General features: G+C 44.4%; 4 protein-coding genes across 4 annotated transcripts in view; 3 read left to right on the top strand and 1 right to left on the bottom strand.

Moving 5' to 3' along the window:
- Nucleotides 1-8,209, top strand: part of shroom2a (shroom family member 2a) — a 29,731-nt gene extending 21,522 nt beyond the window's left edge. Inside the window, exons 8-13 of the mRNA XM_070908486.1 lie at nucleotides 152-237; nucleotides 3,533-4,138; nucleotides 4,703-5,257; nucleotides 5,969-6,140; nucleotides 6,261-6,533; nucleotides 6,626-8,209. Of these exons, the coding sequence (XP_070764587.1) occupies nucleotides 152-237; nucleotides 3,533-4,138; nucleotides 4,703-5,257; nucleotides 5,969-6,140; nucleotides 6,261-6,533; nucleotides 6,626-6,898 (1,965 nt within the window). The 3' untranslated portion in view covers nucleotides 6,899-8,209. The remainder of the gene's footprint in view (nucleotides 1-151; nucleotides 238-3,532; nucleotides 4,139-4,702; nucleotides 5,258-5,968; nucleotides 6,141-6,260; nucleotides 6,534-6,625) is intronic.
- Nucleotides 8,210-9,585: 1,376 nt separating this feature from the next.
- cldn34a (claudin 34a) lies at nucleotides 9,586-10,338 on the top strand. Its single transcript, XM_070909582.1, has one exon. It carries the CDS (start codon nucleotides 9,586-9,588, stop codon nucleotides 10,336-10,338), a length of 753 nt encoding a protein of 250 aa, XP_070765683.1.
- A 3,970-nt stretch (nucleotides 10,339-14,308) lies between these two features.
- LOC139287623 (putative claudin-24) lies at nucleotides 14,309-15,784 on the bottom strand. The gene has a single exon (XM_070908762.1). It carries the CDS (start codon nucleotides 15,496-15,498, stop codon nucleotides 14,839-14,841), a length of 660 nt encoding a protein of 219 aa, XP_070764863.1. The 5' UTR covers nucleotides 15,499-15,784; the 3' UTR covers nucleotides 14,309-14,838.
- A 2,238-nt stretch (nucleotides 15,785-18,022) lies between these two features.
- Nucleotides 18,023-25,406, top strand: part of wwc3 (WWC family member 3) — a 29,328-nt gene continuing 21,944 nt past the window's right edge. The window contains exon 1 of the mRNA XM_070908808.1: nucleotides 18,023-18,298. Within this exon, the coding sequence (XP_070764909.1) occupies nucleotides 18,153-18,298 (146 nt within the window). The 5' untranslated portion in view covers nucleotides 18,023-18,152. The remainder of the gene's footprint in view (nucleotides 18,299-25,406) is intronic.

Genomic DNA, 25,406 nt, shown 5'->3' with positions numbered 1-25,406 from the left:
TTCACTGTTGGAAAAACCAGGAAGTTGCAACATGAGTCGGTTGGGATAATTAACAAAAGACAAGACTTTTGGATAACTGGAAGCTTCTTTTTTTGGTTTCTTTGGATGGTTTTGCATAACGGACATTGTGTTTGTTCAACTTTATTTACAGAAGATTCAAGTTCCTGCAAGAAGGTCTGAGACAGAATATTCCCAGGCAGAGAGTAAACCTGCTGAACCGCTCAACACTGCCATAGGGTGAGTAAATTTCAGTAGATGTAACCTGCTAGTACACCAATGTGTTTTGCAGTGGGACTATGTTTTGTCTCCAGTATGCAGTACAGTATACAAAAGCAAAAATATCAGTGTTTTTGTGGTCAATATTTTACTCTAGGGATTGCCTCTTGGGTAATCTTAAATGATCTCAGAGGGAGTGAACTACTATTATTACGTGTCATAAATTGACACTGAATGCTAACGCTATAATGGACAGTGCTCTGTTTGTCCTTTTTTATTTATTGTTTTGCTCTTGCACTGATGTCTTGATCATTCTATCAGCATATTTGTGTGATATTTTATTGTGTTTCTACTCCAGAACTTTATCAATGAAAGAGGGCAGTAAGCTTGCAGAGGAACAGTGAAGTCTTTATAATCTGTCAAGGCATACCAGTGGCACTGCCTTGGCGCAGCTGTGACAACATAAGCCGTCTCTCTGGCTGTGCTTTGTGTCATTTAGTGGAGGCTTACTGGTGTAGGCGAGGCATCTGACCATGTCTGTGACAGTGAGGACGTGTTTCCTCAGCCCTCTAATGGGCACCCGAGTTCAGAGGGCCAGCCCGAAGGCACGAAATGATCATCAGTAAGATCTATTACTTTGCATAATTGGATTTTTAGCCACGCTAGCGGTGTGGCTCTATGGATGGCAATGTCAGTCTGTCGATGGGTCCACCACTTTGGTCCAGACTGAAATATCTCAAAAACTATTTGATGACTTGCCATGAAATTTGGCACAGACATTCATGTTCCCCTCCGGATGAGCTCTAATAACTCACCGAGCAGCTAGAGTGGCTGCAGACTCTTATTTTGCCTTTGTGTCGGAAGTAAAATGGAATTATGGCAAATTCTGTTTGTTCTTTTAAACTACTCGATGTGGGCTACTGAAAATACAGTATCCCAGTAGGTGGGTATGACTAGCTAAATGCAGGCTAAGCTATACATATAATGTGTATGGGAAAATTCACTTTTCTTTTAGTCAGTGGGGGAAAAGTGGAAATATTAACTCCCCAACTGTCAGTAATAGTGTTTAAGCCTGGAAGAGGTTTTAAATAACCCTCATAATAATATGAAACTCTCTGTGTAAGTGATTTCATTGGATAAACCACCCTCCTTAGCAACTGTTTGTTTTATGGGCAGGGTAGTAGTGTTTACAGGTAACGTTGATGATTTCACGTGATCCTTTGATGATCCCGTATGAACTCCTGCGATATGAAAACAGTGAAATATTATTGTCTAAGTATAATCTCACCTGTTGTGCCCGTTCAGCTCTCTAATGCTCCTTCCTTTATTTATAAATGTAGTCATTAAATGATTTAGTATTTTTCCACCATTCAGATATTGAGTGGAAGCCTGCTGTGTCCAGTCAAACTTAGTTGTTCCTTGTGTTAAAGGGGCAATCCACCACTTTTACACACAAAGTTCAGTTTACTCCTCATGAAGAGTACATGGAGTAGTATAATGTGTTCTGTGGCTCTGGAGGAGCTTTGCAAAGTTTTAAAAAGTTTCATGATTTGTAATGGAGGTTCATGCAGTAATATGTGTATTTGATCTATGCGTTAGGAGCATTTGTTTTTCCTAATGCTAGTTTTTGCGACCTTTAATAACCAATATCTTTGAAACATTCTCCTCTTTTGCTCCGCTTACTTAGAATCATTCTTAAAATATGTACAGTGACGTGGTCAGGAAGACTTCATGGTTTGTAACCTGTTATCCAGGAGTCTTTATGCATTATCTAAACTCCCACAGGTGAAACTCATTGAAGGGTGTAGAGTATCTTGTGTTGAGCAACCTCATTGTAGGAGTCACACCATGTGACGCTCTGTGTTTGCATTACAACAACGGTGCGGAAGATGTTATTGTCATTGAAAAGTCCAGGAGATGAGCTAAGTGAGGCATGCTCCACCCAGATAGTGTTATTGATACGAGTGTAAAGAGATACCAACCGGTGGCTTCTGTCACAGAGAGCCAGCAGACACACAGCACGCTCACTTTTACTTCTCTTATATGGAAATGGCAGCAGTAAAACGCCACATAGGGTGAGTGTGTGTATTCATTTCTTTTTTTGCAATTATGGAAATATACTATATTTGATCCTGGTGTTCCAGCTAATGCTGCCATGACTTTATATTTGTAAAGACGAAAAAGAACCAGGACTTATTTCTTGTCTCCCATTTTACCTATTGTAGCAGTGTGTCACAGTGAAAGGATCAGCGAAAAAAGTCTTGTTTGTGTTTGGGCACCTTTGATGGGCAACAATGCTTAAGAAACGCTTTGTCATATAGACACAAATAACTGTGTCACTTTTATTGGTGTTGTGAATCGCTATCGCCCAAAAAAGTAACTCTAAATAATATTTTCTTACATAAATATGCATCATCGGTTGAATCCCTACATCATGGTAACATATTCCTCCTACTGGATACTGCAGCAGCATTGCTGGCATCATGTTTCATGTTTCTGCGAGGGAACTTTCTCACACTCTATGCAGAGCTGAGGCTGAAGCACGAGGGAGGGTGTAAGCTGCGACAGCAACAGTTGTTCATTGGGTAACTTGTCACAGCTTGTAAGAATTCCAATTGGGAGGTTTGAGTTACAGCACCCGTCCATCCAAAAGTCGCCAAACTGTATCTCGTGACTGCAGAGTCAATACAGTTTTGTCCTTAATCAAAGCTGCGTGATTTATGTGTTAATGTACTCCGAGCGCTCCTAATTGAGTTTGTATCGGAGCATGCATGGAAATGTAATCTGTGAGCATGAAACCACAGTATTTGCCATGTTTGCATGCTTTTACCATACAGTCTGGATCTCTGTATCTGTGTTAATGACAGCATTTCACTGTGTTATACTGAATTAAATCTACAATCACTTACAGCTCCTTTAGTTCATCAGGCTTCTAATGATTCCTGTGATCTCTAAATATTGTTCCTCTCCTGTGTCTTAACCTTACCTACAAAGAGTTAAAACTGTAAATGTGAATCAGGCAGGAAAAAGTGATCCGGTCTTGCTTCTTTGCGCTGGAGGATTATTTATTCCTCTATGCTGACTTGTGGGAACTGAAATATTCCTCTTCAGACTGCCAGCTGAACAGTTACAGGGAGGAGGCCTGCAGAAGACAGGGAGACGTGTGTCTTGTCATGCTGGCATAATCATAGTGGCTGCTGGAGAGACGAACAAGGCCTCTGCCACAGTGTATTATTTGATTGAGCTGCAGATGATAGTCCGTGCTGCCTGGCTGTTGAACAGCGTGTAATTAAAAGCTTTCTATTGTGTTCCTCAGGTTCTCTGACAGAGGGCCCGGTGACTGTAAAGTAAGAGAAAAACCTGTGGAGTTTGAACATTACTCAGCGCCAGCCCCTCCGCCCATCATAGGAACCAACCCTGACTGCAGACACAGACCTGCCCCTGCCACCGTGAACCACAGACCCACATCTATCTCTCATAGCCTCGCAGAGTCTGCCCTCCCTCAGCCCGAGGTCCACAGCCACACCGAGCCGCCGTCTGGGCCGAGGAGGAGGCCCTCTGCGCCGGAGAAGCCCGCCCTACCCAGATGTCCAGAGGTCGACTCCCACGAGTCCTTCACCGGTTCCCAGAGTGAAATCTTCACCCACTGCTCTCCTAACGCTGACCCTAACTCCGCCTTTGTCCCCACCCGCTCTGCAAAGAGGGATTCTGAGCAGGGCAAAGGACTTGTGGACAAAGGACAAGGGGCAGGACATCATCTATCAACATCCAATCCTCAGCCTGCCTCCTCTCCCCCGGCTTCCTCCCACAGACCTTCAGGGCCGGCCACTATGGAGCGGCAGCGCTCTCCGTCGCCACAGTTTTCCCCACAGAGACTCAGTGACAAGCCACCGGCCTCTCTACAGGATGAAGACTCAAACAGGTAATTTTTTGCTTCATCAGAAGGGAGATTCATTCAAAAGTGCAAAGTATTGCTGCGGCTGTTAAACTACCACCCAGTTTAGTCAGGACACAGCGACTTTAACTCCTCTTATCGTGTCTTTATGCTACATGTACAAAGGAGCTTATTGTAGAATCAACATGTGAGTGCTGTCAAGCCGCAGTAAATTAGAGGGACACTCCACATTTCTGTAAAAGCCACTGGCGGTCCAGGCATAATTTAGCTAAATGTCGAAAATGTAAAATGTAGTCTAAATGCCCCTATTGTTCATCTTCTTGATTCAGAACTAATTGGTATCATCTGTAGTGAACTTCTGACTGTACACTAGGATTATTACAGCTCGCAGAAACCAAAGTGGTGGGAGGAGTCCAGATGTCTCGGATATTTTAGCGCACTGGGCATGGAAAAAATCTCTGTTGCCATCATGCAGTGCAACTTTAAATCAGCGTATGGCTGGAATCACTGCTACAAGAGATTTTCTCCTCCTTTCAGAGATCAACTCTTCTGTTTGTGAAATTATTTCTCTCTCTTTCTCTGATATTTCAGGATGGAGCATATGACAGAAAGCCAAAATCCTGCAGTGAAGAAAGTGCCCATCAGGATTGTCCTCTCAGAGGGGGTCACAGAGAAGGAGAATTGTCCATTTTTGCAGCACAGCGACTCCCCTGATGTCGAGGCTGAGGGTCCTGGTGTAACCAGGCTCGGCAGTCTGGGAGCTGCAGGGCAGGACTCGGTCTTCTGTGCCTTCACTCGGCAGAGGGAGCCCGATAGCACGCCGGCCGCTCAGACAGACCCAAAGCCCCAGAGAGACGTGTGCATGAGTACTATTAAAGATCACATTAACTCTGACAGTCAGCAGCCGCCGCAGCCCACAGATGTGACCACAGGACTGTCTGAGGAGGATCAGAAGAGAGAGGAGCTGGCCAGGGACATCATGGGGAAGGATAAGTCACTAGCTGATATTCTAGACCAGAGCAAGATGAAGACCACCATGGACTTGATGGAGGGTATCTTCCCTCAGGGGGAGCAGCTGTTGGAGGGAGCTCACCAGCGCAGGAAGGCGCCCCCGAAACAGACAGCCACCCGGCCTGCTGAGGAAAGGTCAGTCTGCCATACTAGGCCTGAGAGATGGCCACGTTTATGTCCATGTGTTTCTTCCATACAGCTGAGCGCCTTGTTCAGGACACATTTAAACTGCACATAGCTCACCTGTGTACCTTACCTTGTTTGGCCTGTAGATAGTGTATTTACTCTCAGCATATGCAGTCTGTTTGATATGTACAAACCTGACAGTAACTCATTAACTCTTTTACACTTATCAGTCATCTGCGTGCGTATGAGGTGAAACTAATTCATATACATGACTGGCACAATATTTTAGGCGCAGAAAAAGCCGTTAGTATTCTTCTCCTAATTTGATTTGATCATTAGCATAACCAGCGCCCCATAATTGCCACATCAGGCTACCTGTTCTTCCTTTTGTGGACAATATCCTAACATGGAGGTATCATACAATAGGTGATATTGATCGAGCAGTGATATCCCAGGGGGTACATGGAAAGATTGTAGAGTAGCTCAGCTAAAATGACAATGAAGGACATATATCAACATGTTTGTGTTTTGGAGAAAAATAACCATCCAAATAGAACCATCCATCGGTGAGAACCACTGTACTGGTACCGAAAGAGAAAATCGCAAATGACCAACAAATCTGTTTGTACGAGTGGTTCCTGCATGAGGCCCATTGTTTCTTTTGACAGAGGTGAACCTGCGTACTCTTATTTGGTTTGGTAATGTCTTTGTTACTTTCAGGGAAAAGGAGGACAGTATGGCTGCAGCTGTCACCATGGTGACCAGCTCTACATATTACAGCACATCTGCTCCCAAAGCTGAGCTCCTAATCAAGATGAAGGACATGCAGGAGCAGGAGCAGGAGGAGGAAGACTCTGAAGACGAACTGGACATTGATCTGGCCAACAAGAAGGTACCGTACACTTACTGAACACGTTCATATTTAGTGTTCACATGACGACATAACAAAATGAGTAAATATGAGATTAAAGGCCTGCATCATATGAGTTTGGTTTTCTGTGACCATTTGCAGCAAGAGCTGATCGACAGCCTTAGCAAGAAGCTCCAGGTGCTGCGGGAGGCCCGGGAGAGTCTTCAGGAGGACGTCCTAGACAACAATGCTCTTGGAGACGAGGTGGAGGCCCGAGTCCAGCAGATCTGCAAACCCAACGAGCTAGACAAGTTCCGGATGTTTGTCGGGGACCTGGACAAGGTGGTGAGCCTGCTGCTGTCCCTGTCGGGCCGTCTGGCCAGAGTGGAGAACGCCCTCAACAGTCTGGAGGAGGACGCCACTGCTGAGGAGAGGGTGAGTTCAGAATTGCGCTTTGTTTCCTCCCAACAAAGGAGAAGACTTGGTGTATCTCTTCAAATCCTAATACTGTATGTTTCTATCTACAGCGTACACTGATTGAGAAGAGGAAGCTGTTGATTCGACAGCATGAGGACGCGAAGGAGCTGAAGGAGAACCTGGACCGCCGGGAACGCGTGGTTTATGACATCCTGTCCAGCTACCTGCAGGAGGACACCCTTACAGACTACGAGCACTTTGTCAAGATGAAGTCTGCGCTCATCATCGAGCAGCGCAAGCTGGAGGATAAAATCAAACTGGGCGAGGAGCAGCTCAAGTGTCTGATGGACAGTCTGCCGATAGAGCAGAGGCTGGCCCTGTGAAGACGGTGGACGCTGATGAACTCTGACCAGAAAGACTAGTTATGTTGCTTGGAGATGCAGTTGAGCCCTGTGTCCAACAGAGGGAGACAGAGACGAGGAATCTGCAGGGACACACTGTCTGTTGCATTTTCTGACTTTTTTTTTTTTTTTTCAGTTCTGTGGTGAAGCCTCATCTGAGCACGTCGTACCACTTCACACCTTCTCAATTGGACTGCCATGACACAGCATCCATAAGGAACTCCCTTGTGAAAGATGCTGCTTTCCCTGGCATCAACCAACCACTGTATCTAATGTCTTTCATGCCACTTTTTGCTTTGTTTTTATTGTTATGTTTTTGGTTTTTTTTAGTAATTTATTGTAGCCTTTTGAATCTGCGCAGGAGGGGACAGTATTTTATTTTCAACCTTGAGCAGCAGCGCTACCTGATGTGTGTTTTACACGCTGAGCAACTAGAAGTATTTATCATGTGTCATTTCATTTAAATAATTTCACAGAATCCATCCAATCTGGCCGAATATTTCAACAAACGCAAAAAGTTTTTGTTAACATTTTTTATATAAACTAGTGGCCTTTTTACTAAGATTTTCATGCCCCTCGCGTTCCTCACTGAAGAAGCTTTTCTTGATGTTAGTGAATGTACCTGTGAAGAGAAAGTGTGCAGATACTGGTCATTTTAAAGAGCACTTGTTAGACTTCACTAAACAGAAGAACAGCAGCACTTCACATCCAGACTTTTGACTCAAGTGAAACCCACATTTGAAGTGCCTGAGTCTCCCATGTCACAGCAAACATTGTCCGGTCTTTTAATCCACCTCTGCATGTAGCATCTGTCAGTGCTGTTCTGTTTCATTAACACCCATAAAAAAAACTTGTTTTAGATAATGATATTGCCACGTATAAGTTGACCAAGTGTTTGTGTATTTTGTCTTATTACTTCACTGTGTTTTCCTGTTCACGGTGCAGATGTTGAATGCATAGTTACCACAGTTGTTACTTGACTTCTAGTTCAATTTCAAACACTAAAAGTTGTTCAGGTTGATCATTTTGCAACCAAATATGGAACTAAATCACTGCAAAGCATTTTGACCGGCTTGAACGTCAGTCTGTCAAATGTCTCAAGTTCAGACTGTAAGGATTAAATCAGTCTCCCGAAGGTGAACCCTGTTGGAGGATGTTTTGTTCTGCACATTTGAGAATATTAGCTTCACACGCTTCATGCACTGCTACAGCCTGACTCTTAACACTTTATCAGCTGTGCTCCTTTATATCAAATAAAGAGTCTGCTGGAATCACGCAGGAGTGTTTGATTGATTTTTCTGTCCAGTGATCGGCTCATTCTTTGCTGTCATTCATTAACTTCACCACGCCCTCCTCTCTGCTGATAACGTGGAAGATAAAGACTTTGACATGACATGAATGTCTTTTAACAGTCAGGTGATAACAGCCTTCTTCTCGCACAACCAAAGCAAAATGTGGACCGTCGCCCTGATTCACTCTCCTGTGATGAATGCAGCATCTGAGGAAGAATTCAGTGTTTATTGAGATCGACAACTCAGAGCTCGAGACGCATCAAGGTGAGTAAGAGGACAAGACGTGGCAGAAGGCTGTTTTATTTAAAGGTTTAAATGAACAATCATTAACTACAGTAATGCTTGAAGACAATGAACCCACAGTTACTAGAAAACAAGCTTTCACATCACTTCCAGTGCAGCCTTGAGGATGTGAATTCCGAACAGTAATTGCTTTTTCCTCAACATGTTCTATTTGTAGATGTTATGTTATAACACTGTGTGTTTATGTAGGAGAATATAAGAGCTGGAATACGTATATATATATAATATATGTCTGCTACCTTGTGCCAAAGGAATCCTGGGACACAACAGTTTGAGAAACCATAAAAGATTTACTCTTTGTAGCCCAAGTTCTTCCTCCATGGTAATACATCTTATTAATGTATACTTAATATATATATCTACAATGGAAATATACAACGATTCATAAGTAGAACAATTGCAATTACAGATTATTATAGGGATTATACGGACGCCATGTTGGCAGCAGATGTTTGATTTTGCAGCCATGGTCACGGTCAGTCATGGTGATGCATATACTGAAAATCTAACTGCATACTGTCTTCCTGTCACTGGGGGGGTCTGTGCCCAGTGGTACACATGGTATTAATAGTAAACTTGATTTATTGATCACCTTGTTGACTAGTTAAGTGTTTACCACAGAATATTTCAGATTTTTGTGTGCCATCGAGGTTTGCTAATTTGATCAATTGCACATTTGTTATCGACTTACTATTAAAGTTAACCTATTGTGGAGGACCCCCGTGCAGATGAAGTTGTCTGCATGGCTAGACACCACTAGAGGTAAGTGGGTCAGTGAGAAAATGTTTTTTGTTTTTTTTTGGTCATTTGGGTGAACTGACCCTTTAAAGGTTCCTTCTGAGGTGTATCACTGAGTACCTTTGGCACAAGACACCATATGTTGAAGTATGCAGCTATCCTCGTATCATATTCCAAGTTTCTCATAATTCATACAGTGAAATAGTATACAGTGTGTACAAGTACCAAACCAAATCTGAAATGTGGGTATTTGTGCTTTCAGGCACGCTGTTTGATCTCAACAATGTGTGAGTCAGCGATCCGTCTCTTCGAGCATTAGCAGTCACACTGGGCAGGATGATGTACCTGGCTCACACGGCTCACTGGCAGTTCCTGGGCCTGATGGCCGGGGTCCTGGCGTGGATCCTCACCGTGACCACAGCCGGCCTCAACGAGTGGCGGCTGTGGCACGTGGCCGACGTGTCTGTCATCACGTCGGGCGTGGCCTGGGTGGGCATCTGGAAGGCGTGTTTTTACAGTCACGCCCTTCCCAGTCTGGAGAACTGTCAGAGCATCAGCATCTGGGACCACTTTGCTCCTGCAGAGATCCCTGCGGCTCAGGTGCTGATTGTGCTGGCGGTGATCTGCGGCCTGGCGGGGAACATCAGCGCCGCGGTGGCCATGAGGATGGTCTACTTCTCTGTGGAGGATCGTAGGAATCTAAGGCTGGTCTTCCTGCTGGCAGGGACCCTGTATGTGCTGACAGGGCTGCTCTCCTTGGTGCCTCTGGTGTGGAACATGAGCTCTGTGCTGAACAACAGCACCATAGACTTTCCTCCTGAGTTCCACCTCCCCGAAGCTCCTGTCCGGCAGCAAGTCGGCTTGGCCGTTGGTGTGGGCATCTTTGCCTCCGTACTGATGCTCATAAGCGGGCTGCTTTTCCTCTGCTACCGCTATGCCTGGCAGTCCCTGAGCTCAGAGGCCCCCAGAGACACCGGGGACCTCCATGGTCCCTGGAAAGAAAGGACCCTGGCACAGAAGTCTGAATTGCCAAATGGACACAACCACGGCATTGATAATCCCTCATTTCAATACGAGGAAGCCCCATGATGGAACATCAGGAACAGTTTACTAACTTACAATCTTGGTTTTTCATATATATATATTTTTTTTTTATCTGGGGGAAAGTGACTTTGACAATGTCAGAAGAATATATCACATTTGTGAGTGTTGTTCTCATTAAAAGAAGCACTGACAATGTGACATTCACATGCCGGCATCTCCTCCATATTAAAGAAACACGCCTGATTCGTTACTAGCACACAAGACCTCGTAGAAGAGTTCAAAAATGTACTTGAATCACAATGAATCATTCTGGTTTACTCTGAGAAAAGTGCCCTGTACGTACAAAAGAAACCATCTTTTAACCTGCAATAACTGATTTTTTTTTGGCCACTTGGGGGCAGCAGAGCAAAAACAACACTGACATATTATCACTTTGTATGTTAATATGGCTAACTTGTTAGCAAACAGTAGCGTATTAACACATCCAGCAGACATGGAGTAACATTAGCATTAATTTGGAGTTGTGTTTGTATTGTATTGATGATACAATATTAACTCATTTTAGCTTTAGTATATATATCTATATATATATAGATATATATAGATATACATACTGTAATTATATGTGGGTTCTTCTTGCCCATACATGTAGTCATGTGATCCATTATTGATATAAAAATATTGATTATAGCTGCTTTAATATTGTACTGTGATATCTATCGTATTGTGTATGATGTGATATGATGTGGGCTCCTGCTGTCTTGGTCTAAATAAAACCTACAGATAATAGAATGCCGGCTAGATTCTATTTGAAGTCCATGTAGCTCATGTGAAGCGACTACAGCTGTATTGGATTTGTGTTGCCAGAGTTCAGGGACAGACCTGCAGATGTTATAAAATACTTTATCTCTCCAGTGTTATCCGATAGGGCCGTTTGGAGTTAGCAGTCTGAGTGCTCCTTTAACGACTGATCAGCATTATCACCACACAGGCCGGGGGAGGGGACATGACATGCCAAGGTGTGGGCTTCTAACGGGCCCCATGTGAGGAGGGATCGTAGCGGGTCAGGTTGACTGGGGGGGCCCTGCTCATGTGACCTGGGTAGGAGGCTGACGAGAGCAGGCATGTGAGTATGGAGAGGGGGCCGCCTCACATGAAGTGATTGTTGCCAGGGACACGCACAGACTGTGGCCCAGTGGCCCGCTGCACCTCTCTGGAGGCGGCTAGCTGCTTGGGAACAAAAGGCCCTCTTCAGCCGAGCACAGCTCTCTGTCAAAAACACAAGTCCCAGAAGTGGATGAAAGGTAGACCTGTCCCGACCACTCCTGGAGGATTGTGAGGGGCTTTATCGCAGACAGACAAAAACTGCGTACTGGCTGCCAGAACCACTGATATTCATTTCATTGAGTATAACTAAATATTATTCAAAAACATTCCTCTTGATAAGAGTTTTGGGGAAAGTATTTAAATAATTCTCCGTCCATCCCTTGGTCTCTGTCCTCACCACATTCCCACCTCTCTCTTGCACATTCCCCTCTACAGATAAGCCTGACATAATACCCTGAGCTGGTTATGTTTTATCTAATCTGTTATGCTAAGTCATCTACTCTATCAGCTATAATGTATAATAGAGGAACACAGATAAGAGGAATGAAGGTGACCAGTACAATTAAAAACCGTTACGGTAAAGCCCCAAAGCAGATGAGAAATTATGCCTCATGTTCTTTTCTCTTCTTTGAGATTCCTGTAATCATCCCCAGACATCAAGATCAGATACAAGCTGTTATAGTCGGTGCCATCTCCACGTGTAGCCGGAGGTGGAAAGTAACTACAGTTGCTCAGATTTGAGTGTTTATATTTTATGCTACTTTACACTTCAACTGCAATACATCAGAGGGGAATATTGAACTTTTTACTCCACAATATTCATCAGAAAGATTAAGATTTTACACAAAAAGACATGTAAGCTTTTGAAATACAATGCAGTGTTAAAGATTAAACCAGTGGTTCCCAACCTTTTTGGCTTGTGGGCCCTTGTTACAGATGAGTTATTAGCAGTTTCATCAAAGAGTAATTTTATACAAAAAATGTGTTTGTGGCTCCAGAGGAAGTTTCAGGATACCTGATAAATTGCCTCAAGTGATGTTGCTCACTTACCAGACCTCAGTAGCCCCTGCCTCATCTCTGCTTCAGGCTAGAGCCTCGAGGCTACATTAGCCGCTACTAGCATAACACACTGGCGGAAACTGTCGTCGGTTAGTGTTGCATATATATATATAAAAAGATTATGTCTCTGGTTCTGCTGCATCCATTTTGATACTCTTTTTAACTGTCCATCCCGTCCTGTCTGACAATGTTATAGCAGTGCGATGGAGTGCTCTTCTCACATGGTTTAATTGATATAACAGTTCAAGGCCTAAAAAAGTGAAATTAGCCCCAAAAAAAGATAAGAGAAAACTAAAAAGAAAAAAAATCAACATAACTTTGTGTAGCAGAATTAGTTTTTTCTGCTTTCCTCTCCCATTAATGACCTCACGATCCCTCAGATTCATCTTGTGACCCTTTGGAGGGGCCCGGCCCCTAGTTTGGGAACCACTGGACTAAACTATGTATCTGGATATAAAGTAGCTCAAACTAGCTCCACCTTGAGCAGCTACAAAAACTAAATAATGCTGCAGCACCGTTACTTGTAATGGAGTATTTTCACATTGTTGTATTACTACTTATCTTACTCTGTTTAGTACTCTGTACTCTGACCAGATCACACACATTAGGGTATTTGGTTAAGGTGAGGCAATTGTCAGTGTGTAGCAACATTATCACAATGGTTTATCAGTTATGAGTGTGTTCGGCAGTGGAAGCGCTCACTATCATATCTTATGAAAGTTTGAACTCAGGATTGGATCATCTCCATCTCCATCTGAACTGCAGAGGGTCAAGTTACAGTCAGTCATTTTATAAAGATAATAAATCAAATTGACTCTGCGCCGCGAGCAGTTCGCCTATCAGAGCAGGTTTGTTTGTTTGCAGTCGGATGCATTTAAACATACTTCCTCCTGAGATGAAGCCATTTCCTTTGTGTTGCCGTGCCGCCCGGCCCCACAGAGTCTTTCACGGTAATCCAGAAGAACATCTCTGCAGTTGTTTTCACTGCCTCCCCTGCTGATAGCTGCCCTCACACTGGGAGACACCAGGCAGCTCCCTGCAGTCTGCATAACGTCAGAGGGTGGGAGGGTGCCTCTCCATCCGCTCTGCCAGGCCTGACACAACCACTTTTTACATCCTCCAAAAGAAAAGTCTGTCATGTCTTGGGCCCCTTAGGCAACGTATGCTTCTGTGACAACATCATTACCTCTCATTAACTTCATTCTACAAGTGCTGACTACACAGAAAGTACCATCATTAGCACATGGAGGTTTAAAAATCATCCTCCTCCCCATGCAATAACACATTCATGTCACTGTACCTGCGTCTGTGTAAATGATACAGACAGTTTTGGAGTGCAGAGAGCGGCGGCGCCCTCTGACCTTGGCAAATCTGTGTAATTATGTCAAAGCGGGAGCCGCGAGGGCAACCTGTTCTGCATTCTTCACAGTGCACGCTGCCCATTAGGGCGTTCATTAAACACAGCTTAGCTCAGCGAGTGACCAGGAAATCTGATGGAATTAGTCTCAAGCTGTGTTTCCACCGCCGCAGACACACCTGACGGACCGAGACGGCTGTTTTCAGTCCACCCCACCTCCTGCTCAGCTTGTCGTCTGGTTACAGAGCAACCAGGGACCACTTCAGACCAAAATAGGTTTATGTGACTAATAGACGACCGGATGGTGAGAGAGCAAAAGAGCAGCCATGTTTCCAGCTCTGACATAACTGAAGAAAAAAAAACATTCATTGCTTCATACAGATTCAGGCCACTGCTTCTCAATTTATCAACATAAACTGAAAAATAAATGATCATATTCAGCACTAGCAGAAGAAAATCATCCTTTTTTAAAAGAGAAAAAAGAGAGACAACTTTTCCAACATCATTCTTTATGTGAATCAGCTGATGGTGCTGCACAATACAGCACACAAGCAAACATAACCAGGCACAGAATAATTTGTGCTTTCTCTAGGTTTTAGTATTAAGAAGAACTTACAATCACAGCATTTTAAAAGCTAAGGTGTCCTGTAAAACAGACTTGAAGTAGTATTTTCTTCTTTATTGGCACCAATAAGAGAGACATCCTGACGCCAGAATAAGCAATAAAAAGCATTTTATAAAACACATCTTTAAAAAAATAATCATTTTTACTGGTTTACAGCACTTTCTTTGAAAATGTAATGTTGGATTGTGCAGGGAAAAACAAGGTCTCATTTTCACTGTTTTACAAAACATTTGATCATTTTCCAAAAGTGGTAGAGCAACCCTCATACAGGATGTTGTCTCTGATATAAAACCAGATATTTACATCATTGTTTTAAAGCAGTTTGAAGTGCAGTTCTACAGGTGATTGTGTTGTGCTGTTAAGTCTCTATGCAGGTAATTCTTTTACAATTCGCCCATTAAACGTACTCTGAGCGCTTCCTGAAGGAAACATCCGTGCTCATGACCTGGTATCTCCGCTGCAGCACGGGCTGAGGCTCCACCTGAGAACATAAGCAAGAGGAAACCAGAAGGAGCCCGGCCACTATGAGGAGGAACCCTCCGGCCCAGCCGCAGAACAGGGCGTCACCAAACTCCCACCGTGGCACCACGTCAGGCACTTTATCATCAAAGAAATGCATCACGGCTAAATGGGCCATGTAGGACACGGGGATCAGACACAGCACTCCAGAAATCATCCCCAGAACCCCTCCTATGATGGTTAGAGTCCTCTTGGTTCGGTAGCCTCCGTGTTCTTTGCAGCTGTTGACCAGGTAAAGTCCAGGTATGGCCACCAGCATTCCCAGCATGCCCACAGCGAGGGAAGCGCACATGAGGATGCGGGCCAGCTTGAGGTCACTGGAAAGGCCCAGCAGGCTATCGTAGGCTCTGCACTCCATGCCCCCAACATCCTGGACCACGCATGTCTCCCACAGGCCCAGCTCGTAGCTCTCCACCGGCAGCAGAGCGGTGGACATGGTCAGCCACTGTGGCAAGATGGTGGTGGCTAAAGCGCACAGCCACGCTCCGACATAGACCAACATCCCCAGCAGCTGCAAAGCGCAGGCGCATGTGTCCATCTTCCTCTCTCTCTCTCTCTCTCTCTCACTCTCTCTCTCTCAGGCCTCCACGCTTGACAGAGCCACAAGAGTTCTTCTTCTCTGGCTGCACTTCAGATGAAGAGGCCTGTGGATGTCCAGTCGGGACAGGAGCTGCTCGCAACGCCCAGTAATTAGAGTTGACCGCTCAGGATCTGGACTCTGAGCTCTTTCACAAACAGTTCTCACTCAGAGGAGCACACGTCCTCCGTTTGCAGGGAGGAGAGGGGGGCCCCGCTCGGCCCTCCCCTTTGCGGCCCTCCTGCTCCAGCTGCTGTGCCAATGGGCAGCAGGGGCAGCAGGCAGGGATGGCTTAATAGCAGGCCACAAGCAGGGATGAAATTAAATGTAGACAGGATATCATATTGTGCATTTTTATGTAAGAAATTAACTCCCTGATGTCCATCTTTATGCATCCTGTGTGTCCTCGGAGAGACAGCAATGGCAGTGTTTGAATAAGCAAGTAAACAAACAACTTTAATCCGCACAGTCAGATTATTGTTTACGAATGCCAGACAAAGATAAGCTTTTCATAAACTGGGCCGTCTCTAGAGATACTGTAAAATCTCCAGTTTTTAAATCTGCGTGACGAAGATTAGAGCTCATTTTTACAGCCCTCCTCATAATGTTCATCTTGTAAACTTATGAGTAAACTGTTTACAATCATGACACACAATCAATGCATCGCAAAGGCAGTCTTCCCTAGGAAATAATTAATCTCTCATCCATGTAATAAAATTATGCAAGGAAAATAAAATCGGCTGGATGGATTCATCAGAATTTATCATATTCGTTCGTATCATTGGTGACGGCTGCTGTCACAGTCAGGCTTTTTGCTGCATGTGACTGAAAGAGAAACAACAGTGCAGCGTATTGTGTGCTCTCATATGAACATGACATGGCCTGTGGGAAATGATCGTAGGAGGCTTTAGATCAAAGCTCTGATGTGGGAAAAATGTTTCCAAGCCGTAAACACACACACACACGCGCACACACACACACACACAGTGATACACAACCACAAACAAACACACAAACAAAAATGCACGGATAAAATCCCCAGCCTGCTGAACTCCTCCTCCTCTGGAGAACTAAATGCTCAGCTGACTGTGCTGACGTCTTGACAAAGAGGCCATGCTTGCTCAGCTGCACGCACGCACACACACACACACAGTCAGGTGTGCTGGTGTCAGTCTGCAGACAGAGTGCATTGTCTGCGTGGGGGAAAGGAATTACTGGCAATACCAAACCCCACCAGGAAAAGGCTATATTTTCACCCATGTCTCAGAAACACAACTCTAGAGAAACATCTCCTCAAAGACCCAGATAATCACTATCTGTACTTTGGCAACAGAAACTCCCCCTTACTGGAAATTCCACTTGAATTTCATGACACACCGAATTTCAGTCACTGGACCAGCGTTTAATCAGTGTTGTTGCAGTTCCTCCTGTTCACAGACAGAGGTCAACAAAAGTCCTGGATTACCTGAAACAAACTGAATCCAGCTCAAATGTATCTGTTATTAGTCGTGATTTTTTCATATCTGATCTTCTATATTCTGTTCTTATTCAATACTTTTCTTGATGATTTAGTGGCCATGAGGATATAGAAAACTGTGGCTCTGACCCTTGAACTCTGTTCAACTAGCTGCCTTTAAATTATTTTGACAGAAACTTTAGCCTTTATTATGATGTTCTCACTGTACTAAGTTGCTCTTGTAGCTGGTCGATGTTGCCCCTCCTGCCCATAATGACTAATTGGCCCTGAGTGGCAAATAATCGGTCCAAATTGTCCCCAAAGTGTCCTCAGTGGTCTTAAGTAGAGGGCCCTAGAACAAGGCAAGTCAAGGAAGAGGGACCTGACCTCTCTGAGAGGGGCTGTGGTGACCGCGGGCAGTTGGTGTTGTATCTATTTGTGACACCAGGTGGCGCTGTTGTACCACTGAAATAACCCTGCAGTCAACAACAAGCCAGGGGTTTGTCAGTGTTCAGGGGGGAGTTGTCCATGGCTTTAAATTAAAGTTAAAGTCGTGTTATTTACCTGCTCTCACAGAATGAATATAATTTATTTAATGAAGTTAATGACCAGTTATGTCACGCGAATCCACAGGTTGTCGTTTGAAAGCTGAACAACAACGTTAGCTAAAGTTGTCGTCGCCTCTTTTATGCACCGCTGCCGCGGTCTTGAGTTGTCGCTGCGGTAAAACGTTAAATAAATGTTCGCGACCTTGTTTTCACGGCGACTTCACACTTTAATGAAAGTGTTTGGGCTCTGAAGTTTCCCTATTGGACAGAGGAGCTCGCTCAGTCGTACGTCCGACCGTTTATGCAAATCCGCTCAACCCGAATATGGACACGGAGGAATGAAATATGGTGGAGGAGGCGAACATGGAGGACCGAGGACCGTGAGAGCGCTGCGGTGCTGTTTTTTGGGGGGTTGTAAGAAGAAACGTGGATGTACCCTCAGCAGGACTGTTTCAACGGACAACCTCGGTGGAAAGTTTTGTATTTGCGTCTCCATTCTTTGCGCCGACAAGTGCGTCGAGGTAGAGTTTGTTGTAATGCAGTGAGGACCGACTTTTCGGGGGGATAAAAAGCAGGGCAGAGGGCTTCAGCCCTCTCACCATCCCGACGCTATGCCGTGGGTCAGCGGCGGTAAGCGGAGAGAGAGCTCGGAGCTGCCGCTGCCCGCGGGCTGGGAGGAAGCCCGGGATTACGATGGCAGAGTGTTTTATATCGACCACAACACCCGGCAAACTTCATGGATTGACCCCAGAGATAGGTATGCTAAAGGCCTGGGACTACTGGGATTACACACACTCACACAAAGTCATTTTAATTCAACAAGTCCTCCTAACAAACTAACTCACTGGAGGAGATGCCAGGGCGACCGGGGACGGAGGGGGGCGACGGCTGCAAGTGAAGGCAGATTTGTTTTGTTTTTTTGGGGGGGACAGGGCAATAAACTCCCTCCATTCCCTTTAATGTGACATGAGGTTGCGGTGGTTATTGTAGCCACGGCCGATGAATCGGATGAGATTTGGCAGCAGTTGTGGCCTCCCCACCTCTTGAAGAAGTTCCCATGCAAACAACAAACAAGGGGATGTAACGCCCATGGTCCCCGGCCGTGCAGCTGCTTCACGTTAATACTTCCCCCAATATGTGTCTTTAAATGTAAAGTCTGACGGGTCTTTGACATGGAGTGAGACAGCAGCTCAACCTTTCCGGTTTGTTATGTTTCTGTGTTCAGCAAGAGACTGAACAACACACAAACACCCTGTCAGTCTGGTCACCTGTGTTTTTAGTAGTCTGTCTTCATGGAGGAGGACACTTGGTGTCTCAAGCCTCAATCATTCAGACTCATCAGTGAGATCAGTAGATTTATGACTTCCAGTGACCTGAAACATTCCTGGTCCACACACCTAGCACAGTGAGCTATTGTTATCCAGCTCCCCTTCCCTTTTCATACAAAGACACCTCGAGTCCAGGAGTGTGTGTCCGGTCCAGGCTCTGAAGTCTGTAATGTTGTAGTTCATCCACAAATGTGTGCGCTTCCTTGAATTTAAGAGTGGAGAGTAGCACAGCGAGAGCTTCAAACTCCAACTCCCAGAAATCTTTGTGTAAAATATGTGAGGAATGCTAGTTGGGCCACTGGGAAAGCTGCAAGGATGTGCTTTTTGTGGGGACTGGGATTTCACCAACCCAGAAACGGGCTCGATCAGGCATTCAAAGCAGACTTTGTGAGATTACTGGGAATTAGAGCAAGTATTTTAACTCTGCTGCATTATGGGGAGAAAGGCAGAATTTCCCAGTGCCTGACAAAAACAACACTCCCAAGTACGGTTGGAGATATGAGTTTGAATTTCCGTCTCTTTCTGTGCGGCATTTCAAACCAGATTTCTTGCAGCTGATTTCAGCAGTGGGAATGTAGTAGCTGCATGTAATCTAGATAAGAAAAAACCTGATTTCCTTGAAGGCCCCCTCCTCCCTGCAAGTTGATTAACCATTGTTATGTGAAGCTGATAGCAGCTCCACAAGATCTTACAGTCGTCAGCATTTGAGGTGGAGGGGCTCTGGGTTTTCTTTTTCTTTTTTACGTTTGCATGACTAAAGAATGTTTTCTGCATTTGTTCTGGTGCTGCTCTGCTGATTTATAGGTTATCTCGGCCAGAGGAATGTCTTCTGTCACAACCTGATACTGACTTTCCAATAAATCACATCACTACACAGCCCTAAAGCTGACTTTCTGCTAACATGCAACAGATACAAAAAGGTGTCAGCTATTCAGCCGGTGTTGCCGCTCTTAAAAAGAAGATGTAGGTCTTTCCAGCAGCTGCAGATAAACGGACGGTTTGCACAATGTGGATGGCAGCAGCAGGGAGATGACCGCAGTGATAAGAGTTTCATACTTCTCCCTGTGTTTGACAGCTGCTCTGTGTTTAAGTAGAACTGAAAATCAAAGGCTGATAGTTGTTTGGTATCTACAACATGTTATTGTAGGCCTTTATCATCATGAGTTACAGGCTTTAACTGAGTGTGACGCACTGCTGCGAGCCACAGACTTGAGAAACAAAAGTGATCAGATTCTCGAGATGTGTCACATGGAATCAGAAACATGAACCGAATGTAGTCAAGTGCAGACCGTAATACTCAGATACCAGACAGGTAGGCGATCTTCTTACCACATATCCTCATCATGATGGTGATGTTGTTATTGTTCAACAGCTTAGTCAGCTTTGGGACGGTCATATTATTGAATTTTCATACTAGTATTGGCTGAAGATTAATTGATTAGTTTTCATTAGAAGGTTGTTAGGTGATTCTTTTCAATATTGATTAATCTGCTGAATATTTTTCTAGATTAATTGTTGGGTCTATAAATTGTCAGTCCAAAACCCAATTTCAATTTTTTTCAATTTCCTATCGTATAAGACAAAGAAAACCAGCACATATTCATGTTTGAGAGGCCACAATATGTGAGTTGTTTGCATTTTTGCTTAAAAGCTGAATTCAACGATCAATCGATTGTTGCCATTTAATTTCTGTCAATCAACTAATCGATTAATGGACTAATTGTTTCAGCTGCATTTAGTTTTGATTACCGGAAGTGGAATGTTTTCCTGTGGATTGATTGGAAAATGTCTGTGTCCTCCGAGGCTGACACGACAGATGTGAAGTTTAGGCGATTGAAACATGCCTTGTTTGGCAGGGATCAAACATTTCCCATATTTTCAGGCATAATATGATCCGTGTCTCAAGTGAAACAAAGGCCTCGGGAGCTCCTCTTGAACTCCTGACGCTGGAGAAACAAAAGCTCAGTTTGTGTGAAGACCTTGTGTGGCAATGCCGACTGCAGGTGCTACCACCCTGTGACCCGGTTTGCATCTCGCAGCTCGGCCCGTCTGATGTGTGCGAGCCCCCGAGTCTGCTGACCTCGCGGGGAGGCGTGTCAGCGGTGGATTATTGCCTAATCACTAAAACACAAGAGCCATTGAGCTCAAACATAATTGTCAATGATGATCATGATGTGCTGTGACGGAGCGGCGCATCAGCCAGAGTTCAAGTCTGTTCCCGCTGGTATATTGGACGTCTGCAGCCAGCAGAGAAGCTGGATGGAGCCATGTTGGTTAGATGACAGCGTGTAGTGAAAAATTAGATCGATGTGTGAACGCAGCGCACAGATACCTGGGGAAACTGATGGAGCATCTCATTACACATCGCTTGCAGAAAAGCAAACTCTGGTGTTTAGCCTCACCATGATGTGACTCTGCTTTCAAGCACAAAGGGGGGAACTCAGTGTGTTCACTCTTGATGATGATTATGTCTTTGAGGACGGTGGATACCTCAAGCAGCTCGGGGCGGCCCCCGCCAGCTCCTGCAGATAAGCCGAGCAGTTCTGTGGGACTTATTTGTTACTGAGGAATGAGCGTTATGTTAGGCATGCCTACACTAATGCCCAGGGGCTCTGCTTGCTCGCGGCCCCAGACAAAGCAGCAGAACAGAGGCAGTTCCCACGTGTCTGCCTCCTCCTCTCCATCCTGGGCCCTGTAGGCCTCCTTTATTAGCTCTGTTATGCAACAGCCATGGCCGGCCTGCCGCTCAGCAAAGGGAGGCCTTTATACTTGGTCACAAAGCACACCAAATTCAATTATTCTGGAAAGGGTGAGCTGTGTTTCCAGCACCGAAAGGTTATTCACATGCGCTGAACCCCGCTGTTATTTTGCTTCCCCCAGTGTTTTCATTATGATGGCTCTTTTTTGTCTTTTGGTGGGGGGAGGTTGCGAACATGCCATTGCTTGATCCAGTGTCATTTGGCCCTATGTGTTTTCTGTGTTCTTTTTCACGAGCAGACAATATGTTTGTCTTCAGCTTTCAGCTCGCTCCTTGTTCTGGAAGTTCAAACCTGTTTCTTCCAGCAGTTAGTGTGGCAGGCGTTGATGCTTTGCTTTCCCAGCTGATTACCTTTATTTGTGGATGATTTACAACAATAGAACCTAGAAATGAAATGCCTAGATATTGCTTTGCATCAGTTTCTTAGGTTGCGTGTTGAGGCCCAGTCTGAAGCCGTTGCATTCAGCAGTCAGAGCTGTAGGCTGCTTGTGTTTTATGTGTATATTGTGAAGAATGCTACCTAAACAGGACATGCCAAACTCTGTGGACCAACCTCGAGCTCTGGGCCACCATTGTTTTTTTTTTTTCTTCCTTCCACACATCTGCACAATTCTTATTCAAAAAGAAAGGAAAATTTAGTGTGACAGTTCTTGCTCTACCCGTTTGGTGTGTATGTTTCTGTGTTTTGCCGCTCATCATAGCTTTTTAAAATCCCAAAATGTTAGAGGTGAGAAATATCCAGAAAATCTCTTCACTGTAATTAAGCTTTTCGTGCACTTGTAGTTTAGTTTGTTCACTCTAAAATGAGAACTTACGTATTAACTTTTTGGGTAACACTTTAACACCCTCATTTATAAGCAACATAAATGGTTATTACATTTATAACTCACTATAATGTAGTGTATAGTATTTGTCAACAATGAAAACTTCTCTATAAAGATCTGTTGGTCATTCTTTATCTGTTTATACACCAGCAGTTATGGGTTCCTCAGAGGACGAGTCACAGTTGTTGACAAATGCATAAACAGATGTCCTTATATCTGCTTACAGCTACATTATAGTGTGTTTGTATTGTGGCCTTAAAGGAATAGTTTTTGGGAAATCTGCTTATTCACTTTCTAGCTGAGAGTTGGATAAGAACATTTCTCTCATGTCTGCACAGTAAATATGAAGCTACCGCCAGCAGCTGGTTAGCTTAGCACACAGACTGGAAGCATGTGGAAACAGCTAGCCTGTCTCTGTCTGAAGGTAACAAAATCCACCTACCAGCAACTCTAAAGCTCACTGATTAACATGTTATATCTAATTTCTTTAATCAGAAAGAGACAGCCCCGCATTAAAACAACACAGGCATTAAAACAACGCACGCATTAAAACAACACAGGCATGTCGTTTAAGGTACCGGTGAGACAATGACATGTGATCCAGGAAGTCGAGTTGGAGTAACACATTAATGCGTTTAAAGCTCACCAAAACACTGCCCAGCGGTTTATAATACTAAGAGACAGGAAATACGCCATTCACGTGACAAGGAAATCCACCAGGAATTTGCATATGCATGTATTTGATTGGACAACACAGCGCTGGATGACATAATGTTGCGTTCAAAACTCAAAACGTTCTTTTTGTTTAGACCTACGTTATTTGTCTGAGCCCCCTGCGTTGGCACCCCCACTGCGTCACCGGACTGGCCTCGTTCAAATGAATGAGAGGGCTGAATTTTTTCATGCTACTGAGCCAGGATAGCTTTTTCCCCCCTTTCCAAGCTAAGCTAAGCTAACTGTCTGCTGGCTGTACCTTCATATTTACCCTACAGACATGAAAGTGGTGTCAATCTGCTCACCTAACTCTCGAGAAAAGTAAACAAGCGTACTTTCCAAAATTAAACTGCTGATGTTGCGACAGCCATGCGACGTGCGCCGCAACCATTCAGCTACCAAGGCGCTATGTGTTCCCACTTTTTGATGAAGTATTGTGGTCAACTCTACTTTTAGATTGGAAAGTGTTGCACTTAAATACTTGAACCCTAATGCAACCCATGAAGCCATCTGTGAGAAAGCTTCCATGTAGAGAGAAGATGCTCATCACTATCAAGAGCATCACTAAATAGAGAGCAATCGGATGCATTTATATTAAAATGATTACAGTCAGGATGCTACACTGGTCTTCTAAAGAGCTGCTTTTGCATTTCATCAGTTTTAGACGTCCTCCTGTCTTTGAGTGATGTTATAGTTAAGAAACAGCACTTGTAGTAGGATAGTTCTTCTAGTCCTGTTATGACTTTTGCCACAGTGAACCCCACTCTGCTCCACTCACAATAAGACAAGCCCTTCCCATGTGTCCAGACGCCATCTAAATGTGTACAGAGACAGAGATGTCGGTCTACTTATAGGAGACCTATTTCTATAAGATTCAACACATAATGGGAGAAGCGGGTGTCTGTCCGTCTGTCAGCTGCTTCAGGCCTTGCTCTGAAATGCTGCACCAGGCCCTCAGAGAGGCTGGACATAAATGACATTCCTCCCAAAGTTGTTTTCACATTTCTTTTTTAACACAGAATGGAATTTGTAGACCAACAACACTTGTGGCCTTTTTTTCCCCCTCAGCGTCGGTGTCTCTCACCCCCTCCAGAGAAGAGCTAACAATAAGAGAATGAAAGCAGGTGGTGTTTGTGGTGCGTATTGGAGTTAAAATGGGAATGTGCAGAATTTTCTGTTATCGTCTCGTGTCCGGCTACGACGCTGTATCGGTGGCATCACATGTGTTGGGGGTTTTTTTTTTTTTGGTCACATATTCAATGCTTGTCATCCAAAGGTCAAGCCTCAATTCTTATTTGTAGACTTCAGCAGCTGGCTCGCTGGGACGAGACGAAACGCTCAGTGGTTGGACACGTTTGTCGTTGTGATTTTGTTAGCTAACAGTTCTTCTGCTGTGGTCGCCTGTGGCTGTTTTATCACACTAGCGTTTGGTTTATTTATACAGCGAACCATCACACAATTAAACATCAGTGTCAAAATTCATCCCATGTGCACTGAGGAGGCTGCATTGGGCTATGGCGACAACTTGTCTAAATTAACACATTTGGTGGAGTAATCAACGACACGATTTTTAATTTAATATGAACTGAGTGAACCGTGTGAAAGACTGCAGCAGCAGGAGAGCCTTTGAATTTTGTTAGCTTGCTTGAAAACATGTGGCTATTGTGGCCAAGCTGAAGGATGGTGACTGAAATGTGTTAAAGCACGGCTTCTTTGGCTCCATAATTAAAATATAACAAGGAATATTATGTTTTGAGTCCACTGTTTTGCACATTGTTGTCGCTTGTGGTGATGACCAGACCAGACGAGGTCCAGTGGCCCAGACTCCAGTTTCACATGCCTTTCCTATGCTGCAGCCCGTCGCCGGCTAAAGGCGGGCTGCTGCAGATAGAAATATCCTCTGGGACAACCCAGGATGGCACAGATTATTCTAGAATTAGCAAATGTCTTTGGCTACTAAATATATTTTGCTGGGAAGTTGTGAGAGACGCGAGCTGGTCCTGCAGTATGTCATTCCTCCACAGCTGAACATGTTTGTCATTCTGTCAGTGTGTCTCTTTTCTATTTCAGAGATCTGTCTCATTTTCTGTTTCCTCTTGGATTGAAAGAGGATCCTGGAGAATGTGTCACATTTTAGAACAAAACTTATTAATAATCTCATACTTTTCCTGCTGGAGGAGCCGTTTGTAACCAACCATACCACTATGTTTTCATGCTTAAGTATATTACAAATAGTAGAAC

Source organism: Enoplosus armatus, chromosome 7 (genome assembly GCF_043641665.1).
Source record: "Enoplosus armatus isolate fEnoArm2 chromosome 7, fEnoArm2.hap1, whole genome shotgun sequence".
Taxonomy (NCBI): Eukaryota; Metazoa; Chordata; class Actinopteri; order Centrarchiformes; family Enoplosidae; genus Enoplosus; species Enoplosus armatus.
Note: the sequence above shows the minus strand (reverse complement) of the source record. Positions and strands in the feature narration are given on the sequence as shown.

Bases quoted from the DNA above. Each gene is read 5' to 3' on its own strand.
- cldn34a (XM_070909582.1), top strand. From the start codon at position 9,586: ATGATGTACCTGGCTCACACGGCTCACTGGCAGTTCCTGGGCCTGATG.
- LOC139287623 (XM_070908762.1), bottom strand. From the start codon at position 15,498: ATGGACACATGCGCCTGCGCTTTGCAGCTGCTGGGGATGTTGGTCTAT.